Below are 16,556 nucleotides of genomic sequence, written 5' to 3'. Positions count from 1 at the left end.
ATGTATTATGCTTGTGAAGCGAGTCAATATTTGTGCGTGTATTAGCAAGTAAGAGCCTCAATATTAAGTGTCATTAGAGATTGGAGGTTGTTTATATGAATTGCTGTTATGTACAAAAGAACAATATTGTTTGTGTTTCTTTAGTATAAGCTCTTTTTTTTTTTTAATAGCGCCAACGTCCCCACAATATCGTGTTGTTTGGATATCGTTACATCACTAGTAATAACACAACCACCGTTCACCAGGTTGGCACGCGATTTAATGCGTTATGAATAACTCATGGTGAAAATATATTTTATATTCAATTTTCAGCAAAACTGTCGTGACCCGCTTTTTAATTTTGAAAATCTGGTCACCCTATGTATAGAATAAAAATGTGTTGATGTCCAGTAAGAGCAATGTCAACAAGCAGGCACACAATAAGAGGAGAACTTCTGTCAGCCCGTCTCACTAATGTGGCCAAAAGCAACATTTGGCATCTGCCAAAAAGTCGTCAATTGTGCCAAAAGAGTGTGCGTCGCAAGGGTGGTGTGGGGGGGGGAATACTTGATGGGTGCAAGCTGCACACTTGGAAGTAACGAAGGAGATGGCTGTGTAGGTGTGAACGTGTTATGAGTGACACTGCGTGCATGTGTGTGCGCGTGCGCGCGCATCGCCTCTGACTCATTATAGTTGCACTGTGATCAGACGGCTTGGGAGCTGTCAACCGCAAGCGCGTATGCACACTCTCGGCACATTCAGACTCCTCCGTTACTTGCGGCTCTTGACATCTCCTCTCTCGCACCCCCTCCAGTGCGCTCCCGTAGGACACACGCGCACAAACATATACAGGATAAACACGCGAGGAAAAACACACAAACACTCGCACCCATGGGGGAAATGTGCACACATATCCAGACAGGCGACTACAATTAGAGGCTTGCATGTGCGGGGAATGTAGATGTGTGTGTCTGTGTGTATCCTGAAGCCTTCTGCTCATTAATGTCAGTTAAGACCGCTATTCCACTTTTAGCGTGCACACACATATTGTACATTAAAATAAATCAATCAATCAATCAATCAAACTATTTATACAGCACATTTCATACATTCAAAATGCAACTCAAAGTGCTGAACATCCATAATACAGTAAAAAGTTTAAAAAAAAAAAAGAAAAGAAAAAAGAAAAAGCTACCCCTCCCCCCCACACACCGCCATGATTGTACCCACAGACACACCCAAAACACAACAGACACACGAAATCCACAACATGGCGGGACACAGAAGTACCCTGTAAGGAAAGGCACCCAGGAGGAGTTCATCCACAGTGAGATGGATGAAGACCAGCCATCCCTCTCACTGTTGAGGCTCCCCCATGAGGAAACACTGGAGCTAAAAATTTAATAACTACCAAATAAAAACACTTAAACACTAAAAGAAAACAGTTAAACACTATAGGAAAAAAATAAAAACAAAGCTACAAAACAATATGGATTAAAATAGTTAAATAAATAAAAGGAGATAAAAAGAAAAAAAATGATCAATCAAATACCAAACTAAAAAAAGTCTTAAGCCTCGTCTTAAAAACATCAATATTCTCTGCAGACCTGATGCCCTCCGGCAGGCTATTCGATAGGTGAAGACCATAGTGGCTAAAGGCAGCTTCACCCTGTCCTGTGTCTTGGTCCTCACCTTTGGAACAGTTAAAAGGCTCACTGCCAGAAGACCCCAGGAGCCGCGAGGGGTAATAGGGTAAAAGCAAGTCAGATAAATAAGATGGGCCAAGACCGTTAAGACATTTAAAAACAAATAAAAGTACCGTAAAATCAATCCTGAAATGCACGGGGAGCCAATGCAGCGATTTTAAAATCTGGACTGGTATAATAAATAAATAAATAAATAAATAAATAAATAAATAAACAAGTCATTTTGAGCCGGCCCAGCCCAACTCTTGCCTAACATGTAGTTCTGCCACTAATGTTTATTGATTAATATTTCAGTAACGGACTGGTCCCTCTAAATTGTGGGCCAGTCTCCTGGGAAAAAATTGAGAAAAATGACCATTTCAAAAGCATTGCATCGGCCCCAAAAGCAACCGGCCCACCGGGCATCAACCCTCTATGGCAGATGGCCAGTCCAGCCCTGGTCTGAAATAATGACAGTTTTAATGATTACATTTAAAAAAACAAAAAACAAAAAAAACAAAAAAAACAAAAGTTTGGTTTATCATTTCTTGAATGCTATTTGGCCATCGTCTTCAGAAAAACAGACAACACAACAATTACTTCATTCAGTAAGCAAACCATTTGTGAGTATGCTCCGTTAGCAAAAACGTAAACTATACATCAATAATACAAGCAACGTAGTTAAGCAAAACAAAACATAATTGACATAATTAGTAAATGCAATTTTAAGCATTAGAGTGGCCTTGTCGCACTAATAATGTAGCTCGATGCCAATTTACCACCACAAACCTTTCATCGGTAACCCTGGATGGCAAAACTTCATTAAGATGATTATTATATTTTGTCCTGTAATCTGGTATGCTCAATATGTAGCACACGAGAAAATACTGATGGGGATTAAAAAAAATCACCTCTCTTAGAAGCTTTGAAGGCAGGAAAAACAAACAAAACTAAAACATATACGGACAGCTACGATGTTTTTGCAGAAAACTGATCTGTCAGTAACAATATTGTGTTAAGCCATGTTTACACCAGGAGATATAGTTCAATTCACCTTGCCACGGTATGGTTTCAAACAACAAACCCTGATCTGTCAGGGTCAAATGTGCCGGTGGGATGTCAACAGCTGCGTCAGCTACTCTCCGAAATGAAACGCGGTGGAGTATTTTTTGTATCAACCACTTTCACGCAATTGCATTTGGTGAGTTCAACACACGACAATCTTGTCTGTTTTGTGTTGCACTTTTGATATTGTACAGACATGTTTGGTACCTAATCAGTCAGAATAGTATAACTCATCATGGAATGTGTCGATCAGACTGTACATTACCTCTCCGTTCTCCAAAGGGTGGATCTTCGAATAGAAAGACGTGCAGATAACTTCATCATCTCTGGTGTACGAAGGAGGTCCCGTTCTTGGATTCATGTTGAACCTGGTCAGGCACTCGGTATCTGTGAGGGCGAAGAACTGCCACGGTTCAAAGGTCTCGCCATCTACTGAGCGCTCCAAGATCCAGTTACCTAAAGAGAAAAAAATATTTCAGTGAGATTAGTGTATTTTTTTGCATATTAACTCAAGTATGACCTATACATTGTTACCACTGTGTAATGTATGTGGTCCAGGGTGCATGTCGTAGTCAAAGTAATGTGGCCGGCTGTTTAAATAGTAATGATGGAGTGGAAGGCTTACCCGGGCGAGGAGAGTTGGCAGCCTTAATGATCACATAGGCTATCTGGAAAACCTGACAATATAAAGAAGATGAATGAGTGGAACTGACATTTAGACTGTGTTTTAAGCACTCTTGTGTTTACATATGGATGATGACGACCACAGCTATATCTCACTTGAGAAAATAGTGAGAAACCAGATGACCATTAGTGACATTTCTAGTCACACTACATGAACTCATTATAGGCTGGAAGGTTCCAGTTTAGATTCACATAATCCTAGTATCGGTGTGCAAAAAAAAAAAAAAAAAAAAAAGAGAGAAGAAGAAGAAGAAGAAGAAGAAGTGTACACTGGCCAGTTAAATGAAAACATCCTCTAAGCATATCTCAAAGGTCAAAAAGCACTTATACTGTAGAAGTGTATCCATAAAAATAGTCGTTCAATGTAGTAAACACTGCAAGTAGCCAGGCTAATATATAACAGTCTCATCTTTTGATGTGGGGAGCAGTGTCATATTGCAGTGTGTGTTTGTGTATAAGCGAGAACAGAACATTTTAGAGTAAGATGATAGCAGTTACTCATAACCCTGACAAAAGAGTAACATTTACATGCACTCACAGTCTCACACCAAATAGAAGGGTTGGAATGTGTGACACATGAAATTCAGGAAAGTCTACGGGCTAACATAAAACAGTTTTGGAATTTAGCACAAAAAAAAAACAGTCAAAAAATAAAAAGTTGATCTATTCAGAAAGACGTGTATGCGTTTTATATTTAACAGGTTGCATCACAATTTTTATTGGTTTGAAACAGATGAACTGGTTCTATATTCTGTTTGAACATTCTGAACTAATCGTAGCTTCCAATGCTAACTTTAATATTATCCTTTTTCCTTTTATTATTTTTTTGAACATATAAACAGATGAACAGCAGAGATAAAACAAAAAACAACAACAATCAAAAGAGAAGAAAATCCCAATAACATAATCATTCAATTAATCATAACTTACATGTTCAAAAGGGAGTAGGAAGAAGTTAAAAACTTATCTAGTCCTACCCCTTTTACTAAATATATTTAAACTTATTTCATTATTAATACAATTTTAATTGACTAATTATTAAAAAATAATAATAAAATAATAAATGATATATATAACCCAAGTTATATATATATATACACAAGTGCACTTAACATATTCACATTTACCAAAAACATATATACATAAATTTACTAAACATATACCATAATACCTATCTAGATCACTTACACATACTCACATGTACATTTTTCATATACTGGTCTGACATAGATAATTTTTTTGAACTTTACTTTTAAACATTTTTTTAAACTCCAGCATTGAATCACAATTTTTCAGAGCAATTTCCAAATGATTCCACAGATCAACACCTTTTACAGATACACACCTTTGCTTAATATTTGTTCTTGTTTTGGGTTTTTTGTACACCCTTGTACCCCTTATATCATAAGGACTGTGTCTAATTTCAAATAACTTCTGAGTACTGTGGCAGAGTAAATTGTTATAAACTTTATACATTATTTGTGCTATTTTAAAATCCACCAAGTCATAAAATTTCATTGCATTTAATTTAATAAATAGTGGATGTGTTGGCTCTGTATACTTTGATCCATTAATAATTCTTATAGCTTTCTTTTGCAATTTGAAAACGGTGTTAGCATTTGTTTTATATGCCATTCCCCATAATTCCACACAATAGGTCAAATATGGTAATGATAATGAACTATATAATATATATAATGATTTCATGTTTAAAACATCCTTACTTTTATAGAGTATCCCTATGATTTTTGACATTTTCTTTTTAACAGTTTCTATGTGTGGCTTCCAACATAATTTATCATCGATAATAATTCCAAGGAATTTATTTTCATTCACCCTTTCTATTTCAATTGAATTCACCATAATTTTGACTTGATGAGTGATTTGTCTCGTGCCAAAAACTATGAACTTGGTTTTATTTAAATTCAATGATAATTTATTCACATCAAACCAGTTTTTTAATATATTCAATTCATACTCCACAGTAGTCAGAAGCTGCTTCAGGTTTTCTCCTGAACAATAGAAAGTTGTATCATCAGCAAATAAGACACTTTTCAATGTTTTTGAGACACAGCAAATATCGTTTATATACAGTATAAATAATTTAGGGCCGAGCACAGACCCTTGGGGAACTCCATGAGTGATCTTCATGTGTTCTGATTGTACATTATTAAACTGCACATACTGATATCTATTTTCCAAATAACTTTTCATCCACTTATAAGCTAAACCTCTTATTCCATATTTCTTTAATTTATTCATTAATATAGAATGATCTATAGTATCAAAAGCTTTTTTTAAATCCATAAAAATCCCAACAGTAAATTTTTTATTATCTATTTCGGTAGATATTGCTTCTACAAGCTCCATGACTGCCATTGAGGTGGTCCGTTTTTCTCTAAACCCGTATTGGGTTTCACTTAAGAGCTTATGTTTCTCAATAAAATTATCCAATCTATATGAAAATAATTTTTCTAGAATTTTTGAGAACTGTGGCAACAATGATATTGGTCTGTAGTTATTAAACGGGTGTCTTTCTCCACTTTTATGAACAGGAATGAATTTGGCTATCTTCATTTTTGATGGAAATATACCAGTTTTAAATGATAAATTACAAATATATGTAAAAGGTTGTACAATATATTCTATAAGCACTTTTTACTAATGTCATTAGTAATATTACGTCTAACATTAGCTTCAACGTTAACATAAGTTAGCTTCCAACGTTAACGCAATATTATCTTACAAAGTTATCTTTCCAAGTTACCGCTAACCTAAGCTTTTAAATTGTTAGCGTCAATGTTAGGGCTGACATTAGCTTACAACGTTAGCTTCAAATTCGTGCTTGCTCATATTGTCGTCATCATTATCATTAAGAGCAATACAAGTTGGAATGATGTGACATTCTGAACTAATCGTAGCTTCCAATGCTAACTTTAATGTTACGTCTAACATTAGCTTCAACGTTAGCATAAGTTAGCTTCCAACATTAACACAATATTATCTTACAAAGTTAACTTCCCAAGTTACCGCTAACCTTAGCTGTTAAATTGCTAGCGTCAATGTTAGGGCTAACAATGTTAGCTTCAAATTCGTAGCTTGCTCATATTGTCGTCATCATTATCATTATTAAGAGCAATACAAGTTGGAATGATGTGACAGAAGTTGCAATGGAAATATGACATTTCTGAAATATTAATTTAAAAATACTGTCACTAACATTTCAAATTGTGCTTTTGCAATTGCGTGTGGATGGATTGAATTGGATTCTATGTATGATTTATTCTATTCTATTCGATTGTTTGTTTACCCGATCAGTGGTGTCCAAACTCGGTCTTCGAGGGCCAGAGTCCTGCAAGCTTTTGAACGTTTCCCTTCTCCAACACACCTGAGGCTCATCAGCAAGCTCTGCATAATCCTGATAATGATCCTGTTCATTGGAAACTGGTGCGTTGAAGCAGGGAAACGTCCAAAACCTGCAGGATATATTCATATGCAAAATTATTGAGACACACTTTAATAAATTAATTAAGGTTTGTAGAGTTATACTGGGATGAGTTTCATTTCAAAGAATTTGAGTCCTGACCCTTTACCCCATGTCTGAGGTGAGCTACAACAGAAAATTGTCTGATAGCCAGGCCGTCTCCTCCCATATCAGTGACACGGGACCTGAAAAATGTTCTCTTGGATGAATGGACACTTTTAAAAAAAATAAAATAAAATAAAAAATAAAGACATAGATATGCCAACATCTTGCATAAAGTTTTCCCAGAATATATTTTGATAATTGTAAAGGGCAGACCACATTTTCCTCAATTTTCATTTGTTACATATAAGCAGTTTTAAAGTGCATCGAGGTTATTTGCATGACATTTGGCACATATATACTCGTATATAACAAAAATGTAATTGTTGATGCAAAAGTTGGTCGTCATCAATCTTCGTATTCCCTCTTTTGTACACTTACAAAAACATACCACATCTGGATGTTCTTATTCAAAAGACAAAAGAAGTTCCCAGATGAAATCACCTGTTCTTGTCTTTTTTTCCCAATGACGCTATTAAAATGAACGATTATCAAAGGAATAGTCATCACTGACAACAACAAATGTGCTCATATTTACACGAACAGTCCAGTAATGGATTCATTGTCACAAAATACTAAAAACATTTTATTACAGGCCTTATATTAAAGCAAAAAATGGTGCTTGCTCAAACATTTCAGCATCTGAGCCAAATGAAGGTTTTGTTTTGCTTTTCCGACTGACCATTTAAGGTCTGCGTCCACTGTATTGAGGTAGCTAGCCATTAAATGGACTGTGAGGAATTCATGTCTCTGCAAACAATTTGGGAGGAACAGCTGGTATTTAAATATCACACATGCTATCTCTGTTGGCTCGAATAGCTGGAAAGATACTAAAAATGAGACTTGGAAATTAATCGTTAAAAGAACGAAAAAGGATGCGAGAGAGTTAATTAGGTGAAGTGAGTTGTGGGACGCTAACATAAAAACAAGAGACAAGCTGACAGGTGCATATGCCACAAGACAGGGCCTAAAAAAATTTTTTTAAAAATACTGTCACTGGCAATGTGTTAACATCTCACCGGACTAATAAAGAGGTTTTTGGCCCACTTCTTAAATCGTGTGACACATCCAATTTTCCTGCTTGCCAAACTTGCAGGCAAGAAAGTAGCACATATTCACTATGGAGTCATCTCATTGCCCTGTTTATACACAGAAACAATTTCAATGCTGCAATATTGTTTATAAATGTGTGGAAAATCATATTAAAAAATACAAAACTGAAATTGTTTTTGGCCTCTAGATAAAACAGACTACAAAAGTGTGCATTTTAAGACGCATAAAAAACGTGTGCCAACACAGCTAGCTTGGTAAGAATTTGGCCTTAAGCTTTGAAATAGTCTACTGCGCACAACAACGGATGCTGCAATCTCTCACACTGTTTTGCTTTGGCCTGAGCTGCTGTAAATGTGGGATGTCACACCATGAAAGTTTTACTCAAAGTCCTTGTCATGCAAAAACAACTTTTACAGTCGTTATAATGTACAGGAAATAGTGTAAAAATAATGATATAGTTAAATAATACATGTTTGATTGACAATCTGAATTATCAGAAGAAATACAAAGATATAATTTTGTGTGTTATTCAGGAAGTGTGGCTCTTAAGAGTGCTTTGACTGACAGCTGCTTTCAGTCCCGATCACTCTGAAAGCTTGCGTGCCCGTCGTCCCCCAATCAGTGCGGCCCATGTATCATTAGACCACATTCATCAAGCCTCCCATGAATAAACCTGCCTAATACGTTTCCATAATAACTGCAATTTACCTGAATTGTCAAGTGGCCAGCCCTGGGACACTTACTAGCAATTTCACAGCCTGCATATGCTATATGTTGATGTTGAAATTAATGATCAACGCACAGAGAGAGAGATCCGGAATGACGCTTATTACTTTGAAAAAAATTTGGCATTACAACACGAGAGCGTTGGGCGTCAGCTCAGGAGGGGGTCGCCAAGGAAGAATGTCTCTAGCATTAAAAAGCTTTTAAAGAATCTGTGCGCGGCAAATGGAGCAAGATGATGATTGTCGTCAACTGCCAAGCCTGCAGTCGACTGTTATAATCAGTCTTCAATCAGTGCACTGTGGCGCTCTATGGAAGCTTGACCGGGACAAAGGACGAGACGAAGGGTCACTACACAGGATGGGTCACCAGCGAGGAGCACCGTGACCTGATTTTGGAACTCGTGTCAGCTGTTTGGAAAATAACCCCAACCTCCAATTCCTTCTAATTGGGAATTCCAAAGTTTAAAATAAATGGGTAGAAATTAGGGGTGTCAGGAGATTAAAAAATTTTAAGAGTAGTCACATGACTTCAATAGATTCATCGCAAATGTTATATTTGTTCTAAATGCACAATAAAATGTACAATAAAATATCTTTTCCAAGTTTTAATAGTTTTGTTAACATAAAAACGGGGGTTGGGGGAGGGCTAGTGTTAAACCAATAAAAATATGTCTGCATTCATAAAATTGAGTTAAAATTAAAAATGTACTGTACTGAAAAAACAACTGTGATATTGATTTGTCCTAAGGTCATTTTTCTTCCACTAGATGGCATAATTGCATTTGTAAGACGTTGGTGACATTAAGAGTTATCTAATCTTTAACATTCAGTAACTTGTGAAATTCTGCACATTTTTAAAATTGTGAAATACAACTTGACCCCAGTTTCCACAAATATATTCATTATTAGAGCTGTCAAACGATTAAATTTGTTAATCAGAACGTCTTCAACATTTTTTTGATCCACTGCGCACGCTCATCCTCCTCTTTCCAATCAGTGAATTACTTGCATAAATTAAAATATTTGAAAAAAATGACCCCAACAGTCTGACATGAACAAACATGTATTAAATGCTTTTACTTTAATGCATTTACTTCTGTTTATTGCTCAAAAACAACCCGTGCTGCCTTTAACATAACCATCCTGTCAGCTAAAGGATCAATAAAAATGTGATTCATCTGCGTTAAGATAATGCAATCATTCTTTGTGAGTAATTCATTAGTTAATGCTTTAACTTTATCAGCATTAATTATTATTAAATGTATTACTGCTAAATTTTGACGTGAACATGTCTACTGCCATGCGACTGGAATTCCCCCAGTACAGGCTTTCCAAGTAATGGGCAGTCATTAACTCATTTGCTCGCTAAATGTATAAATACATTCTATTATATATGTATTAAGTGTCCTGTATGCTTGAGCATACAGAAGGCCTTGATGCAGACTCCCAACTACAGAGAACGAGTGGAAAAATGGTAGTAATTACAAAAACGGCCAGCAGGTAGCAGCAGAGTATAAGAGATCAACCAGGACCATGATGAAAACAAGCTGTTTCCACACAATTCTAAGCATATTTGTGAATAATAATGAAACTTAGCTATATTCTAATGCTAAGGGCTGCAGAACGGAAACATACCATTTTTTTTTCCCTGACTCTAATCTTTGTTTTGGTAGGGTCCATGTTTTGATAGCAATAGAACACAATATTCTGTGGGCCTTGCTAAATCAGTGTAAATCTAGTAAAACAGCCGCGAGCTAAGGAGGTTGCTTCAGTTAAAATGGCTGCGAGTGAATGAGTTAATGACGCGTTAAAAAAGTGCAGTGAAAGGAACTTTAAATTAACTCAAACTTAATGCACTCATTTTGACACGCCTAGTAGAAATGCACGCTGTATTAACATGAGGTCCTCAATGACTAATTCCAACAAGCATACATAAATACACTACTCATGAAAAAAGTGTGTTTTCTACCTGTTTCAAGTCCAATGTTATTGTCACATAGTGGTACTCCATTCCATTCTTGATGGAGGGACTTTGCCACCAACGGTTCGTCCCATCGATGGCATATTCAATGGGGTGGCGCTCTGCAGGCAGAGACGGAGCAATAATCCTCCACAATTTTGATACAATTCAAGCCAGATTCACAGTATGATTATCAGGCATCTTGAATACGTGTGTACGCGTATGAGTGAGTCTCTCTTACCAAACGGTTTGGCACTGTTCTGATTGCAGATTCGACACTGCGGGTTTCTTACAGGCTGACCTGGAACGTGTTCTACCAGTTTACAGAACATCTCTGGTCCGGATAGACCGCACGTAGCGTTGGCTGTAATATCTGCCATGGATGCCAAGTTCAAAACGGCCGGGAATAAACCTGGGATAAAAAAAGAAGACAATTACCATTATGGAAGTGTACAATTTCATCCCTGGTCCTAGTGAGGCAATTTTTGCTTCAGCAATGTCAAGGACTGTCTGTGCTGCGACTGCCGTGATTTTAACGGGAATTGGGGGAGCCGGTTCAATTTGCCGGGAGTCGGCTGCGTTCCATCCCACAACGGCACAGAACAAGGCAAAATGTCCAATTCTATCGGTGCTAGTCAGACAAAAACAAAGAAACTTCAAACTTTGAATTTGAGTAGTATCGTTATTTTGTATGAATGATTTCTTGGTTTTTAAACAACTGAAGATAAATCACAATAATCATAACGAGCAAATACCAGAATGAAGTTCACAACTTAACAGTCACACAAACAGTACATTAGAACCATAAAACAGCAAATATCCGAGTCTGGTCTAAACAGGCATATTTAAACAGGTGCAATGACATAAAAACATTAAGACAGATCCATAGAAATGAAGTCCAGTCGTAAACAGGAGGAACGTGTGAACCAGAAAGCAATGCAAGTGTGTATGTGTGTGTCCAGATGAGCGCAGCTGTTGGAGCAGATGTCAACACTGTTGAACTGTGAAGAACATTGGAGACATCCAAATAATCTCTGATAAATGGAGGTATTCTCACACAACACTCATTCTCATTAGGATGTCCAATAAAAACTCTGGGCTACTGTTTATGGAAAATATTAAAGAATATCAAAGAACATTCCTATAAAGATTCTTCCGCTTTTCTGTCTGCATAGGCTGCCATAGCAACCTGCTGCAAAGGTTCCATTTTGCTATCATGGGGCTCCTTTTCAAGTTGAACTAAAAAGGTGGTGATACATCAGCGACACGGATCGGATTTCAAATCCAATGAATGTCACGCACACAATGACGTTTTTGCCTTCAGGTTCACCACACATCATTTCTTGTCTCCCAGCCCTAAAAACCAAAGCAACCTGTCCGTGTGTCACTGTATTACCCGTCTGTGCGCTGTTAAATGTGTAAGCAGGTATGCAAGCACTGTACTGTTTGAATTTGTTTCTGTGCATCAATGAACAATCTACACTAAACACACCATACCACATTAGTGACTTGGAGAGCCTAATATTTTATAGATTATCTGTTTAGCTCATTGCTAATAGAAACGGCAATGTTCTGATTGTGATTGAAGGGGGCTTACAGTATGTACAAGTGCACAGTTCCAGCACCCTCCAACCTCTGGTGGTTAGTGTATTAGTGCAGTTTAATTTTAATTAGGCATGTTTTGGCCACCTACATGTAAGACCCATGCTAATCGCCAGATGAAGGGGAACGTAACGTTCATCCATAAATTCACTCAATTCACAATGTGTGCGTGCATTAGCAAGTAAGTGCCTCAATATTAAGTGTGAGTAGGCCGTTTATGTACATTGAGGTTAATGTTACATGTACTATTTGAACTACACTATATGTATAATTATGACCTCAGCTAATTAGCATTGAGGGTATAGGTGAGACATTTGGATATCGTTAGATCCATACGGTGGCTTGGCAAATCATAAATATTTACCACATATGTAGTCCACCTATCTATGTGACAAGAAGAACAATTTAAAGCTCTTTCTAGATAGCAGAAGGTATAAAATTAAGCTGTATAACCATTTTTTGTCAAATATGCCTTGGTTCAATAAAGGTTGGGAAACAAGGGACTGGAGAATAGTGAGCCATGCCACTTGGTCAATACAGTCACTAAAAGAAGACATTAGTAATGGAGCTCAATCTACATTAAAGCAGAAAATGTCCCCAAGGTTTCTTTATTACATTGTGCAAGGAAACCGTTTGCGTTTTCTGTCATGAGAGGAGATGAGTCTTCATATTGTGTGTATGCTCACCCTATGCGTGTGTGCGTGTGTGTGATGGATGTGTTATTGTTGCGTTTTGGGGCTAGATGTAAGCATGATGGAATCAAAAGGAGGTTAAAAAGGACGGGATCATCTCTCTGTGCACCTCCCTCTCCATCTGCCCCTCCACCCTGAGCACTTCAGGCTGGGGGAAAATATGGAAAGATTGATGAAGATGCCGAGATGGATGGAAGGATTGTCAGAGGACGATAGAGTGTTGTTTGAAAGAGTCAAGGCTGGGAGAGGAATGAGGGATGAGACTACTATAATCCTCCAAACTGACACGTACTGTATATGGAGGATGTGAACGCATCTACATATAAAGTTGTGAGCAAGCAGAAACCCAAAGATGAAAAATGCTAAGGAGAAAATAAAAGGATCATTCCAAGTCAATTCACTTCTCACTTCATGGACAAAGAACTCTCAGGTAGAGTGGAAACGCCAAATCCAAACACAATTCAATTTGCCTTTACTGTATAAAAACAATTTCATTTACCACACAGAAAATTTCCCATTGGGAAGATATTCAACTTTACTTCAAGCAAACAACAAACTGTTTTTGTAACTCAGTGACTGAGACGCTATCTGCAAAACTGCAACAGAACAAAACTAATTTCCTGTTTCTAAAGGACATCACAATCACCTCAAGATACTCGGACAGATAACAAGGCGCTTTAAGAACACCATATATCTGAATTTTTTTTTTTTTAAACAAACTTGTGACTCAAGGATTTTAGTGAGTAAACAAAAGTCAATGAAGTGTTTCATGTTATTTCAAGGTATAGATAAATACTGTAGCAAGTTTTTCAGTGTTGAAGTTTCCAGCAAATTAAAATGTCCAAATTAATACGAGCGAATCAAGAAATGGTTATGAGTGCACAAAGCAAAGCGCGGAGGTTAACAACCCACGCAGCAATGTGCACAAACATGCAAAGTGACCTCTCTGATCTCTGCATATCATAAGCTGATTTCTCGTGTGCACGTCAAGCCTCGACATTACTCAAAGGAATAACGCTAGAATGCAAACGTCCAAATCATTTGGATGGGATCTTAACCAGATGGGAGAGGATCCAGATGAATGCAAACATCTGAAGGTTGAGGAGGGTAGTGGGGGGTCATTTACATGAGATCGAGGAAGTTCTGTCAGTCGGGCTAAAATGAAAAGCGTCAACAACTTCCATAACGTTCTTCAGTATATTCTCATGAGAATGAACCTGATGAGAATTCTGTTTCTGTGGTTACATAACTAACTGAAATGTTGGCTATAATTAGGGCTTGGTTTAAAAAAAAAAAAAATCTAATACTGTAATCAATATCGAATTGAGTGTCCTTTTCGAGCCTAATATGAATTGATTTTAATATCTCGTTTTTCCCATAAATTCATAAGAAAATATGGAATTTGAAAGACTTTTTTTTTTTTTTGGTCGGGGTTCTTGAAATTTAATGTTCACATTAAGGACAAAAAAAATTGACTAATTTTGCTCATTTGGACATTTGCACTTAGGGGTGGACTCACTTTTGTTGCCCTCTGAGATACATAAATTACATGAAGGATCCACTGGCAACCTGTGAAGCTCTGGCAAACTCCATGAGCAAGTGCTGGAAAATACTGATGGTCATACAAAATACTGTTACTTTGGGCATTTTCACTTAGGGGTGTACTCACTTTTGTTGCCAGGGTTGAGCTACTAATGGCTGTTTTACCAGATTAAAAAAGCTATACACGGGCTAATTTTTATTGTGTCTACGTACAGTATTACTTCGTCAGTGTTGTTCCATGAAAAGCTATCATTAAATACCTGCAGAAATGTAAAGGGTGTACTCACTTTTGTGAGATACTGTAAAACACTAAATCTAAAAGAGGCAATAAATCTCAAAGCAATCATGTCATTACAAAACAAAAACAAAGAGAATGCACTTTCTGAAGAAACTAAAACGGAGTCAAAATGTTTGAAATGTAGGACAAGCAGGATGTAAAACATAAATACATTAATTATTTGAACAAAACTAGGCCCCAACCAGCAGATGCACATAAAGCACAAAAAAAAAAAAAAAAAAAAAAAAAAAAAAAACAGCGACAAAAGCCATGAAATCACATTGTGTCTGAGGCTCACAAGCTGCTTTCGCAATACAAAACATCCAGCCGCTTCATTAAATCCCCGCAGCCAACTGAACACAGCAGGACTCATTAATACTGTGCATCATTGCTGCTTTTATTTTTTTTTTATAACTAGCTTTTCATGTTTTATTCATGAGGTGTAATAAGAGACAAATACAGTGGTAGAACATCTGGTACAATCAGATTAGAGTCATGATCTAAGGCTTTGGGAAAAAAAAAAAAAAAAAAGATAAAAGCCTCAATTAAAAAAAGACATTTCACCCACTATTTTTCAATTACACTGGTGGAAATCTATTACCGAAAACAAATATAAAAACGCAATATCTGCGGCAGGCTGCTGACTGTGCCGCTGGACAATAACGTGAACGTTGTGTCTTAATTTGCTGAATTATTGTTGTCATATTTCACAGTGGCAGGCAGCAGCTATCTCACAGCAACAAGACCGGTGGTGTGACTTTATTTATTACATAAAACTGCCAGAAAGAAAGAACCATAGCTCAGATTTGGATAAAAATCTGGGATTCAGCCAGTGGAGGAAAAAAAACAAAAAAAAAAAAAACTTTGAAAACAACTGAAGTCGGTGCAGGGCTATAAATTGTAGGCTAGATTTAGTCTAAAAAAAAAATGGTTGCTTAAGACTGTATGATTTTGGAAAAATTCACTGAGAACAAACTGATCCTCTGTCCACTTTTGCTCATTTAGATACCTTGAATATTTTTCACGTCACATCTATCATGTTTTAAGCCCTAATTTCTATTTTTTCCACTCCTGTAATCATTATTGAAGGTAGACGGTAGCCTTTATTTATTGCCACCATGATTTAAATATTCATAGACAAAATTGTTCAAATCTGAAGCTGAACTGAAACGCTATTAATTGTGGAATGATATGGAATGGCATGCAATACCATATTCAATGAAGAAATAAATGTAAAAGAGCTCTTAATTTGTACTTTTATTTTGAAAATGTTGGTAATATGGGCAATGGGGATAGTCCTAAAGATGTCCTAAATAAACTGAACATTTTGAAGGTAAAATGGTTTGAACCGGTCAAAAAATGTCGATGCAGGAGGTAAATATGTTTAAAAAAATAAAAATAAATCTCTATTTGGGAATTCTATCTTGATTTTTTTTTAGGGGGAATTTTGAGAGTGGGAATAATTCCCAAGAATGATCTGAATATTTCAATGGTTTAAATTGGTCCAGAAATGAGAGAAGATGAGGAAACAGTGATGTGGAATATGTCAATGTGGGAGCTTCTTTTTTTGGGAATTTCTTCAAAATTTCAAATTTCACAAAATGTGGAATTGGGAGATTTTTAGAATGTTGAAAACCCCCAAGGTGACCTGAATGAGCTGAACATTTTGAAATTGGGATGAAAATGACAGGACTGTTTTTAATCAG

General features: G+C 36.7%; 1 protein-coding gene across 2 annotated transcripts in view; it reads right to left on the bottom strand.

The window, feature by feature from the left end:
- Nucleotides 1-16,556, bottom strand: part of lama2 (laminin, alpha 2) — a 153,387-nt gene that overhangs the window by 115,825 nt on the left and 21,006 nt on the right. For both annotated transcript variants that reach the window (XM_077510840.1, XM_077510841.1), the window contains 4 exons: nucleotides 10,979-11,149; nucleotides 10,747-10,859; nucleotides 3,355-3,406; nucleotides 2,995-3,185 (listed from right to left, as the gene is read on the bottom strand). In XM_077510840.1, coding sequence (XP_077366966.1) covers nucleotides 2,995-3,185; nucleotides 3,355-3,406; nucleotides 10,747-10,859; nucleotides 10,979-11,149 — 527 coding nt within the window. The remainder of the gene's footprint in view (nucleotides 1-2,994; nucleotides 3,186-3,354; nucleotides 3,407-10,746; nucleotides 10,860-10,978; nucleotides 11,150-16,556) is intronic.

The sequence above is a fragment of the Festucalex cinctus genome, chromosome 21, assembly GCF_051991245.1.
Source record: "Festucalex cinctus isolate MCC-2025b chromosome 21, RoL_Fcin_1.0, whole genome shotgun sequence".
Lineage (NCBI taxonomy): Eukaryota > Metazoa > Chordata > Actinopteri > Syngnathiformes > Syngnathidae > Festucalex > Festucalex cinctus.
This window is presented reverse-complemented; position numbering and strand designations above follow the sequence as displayed.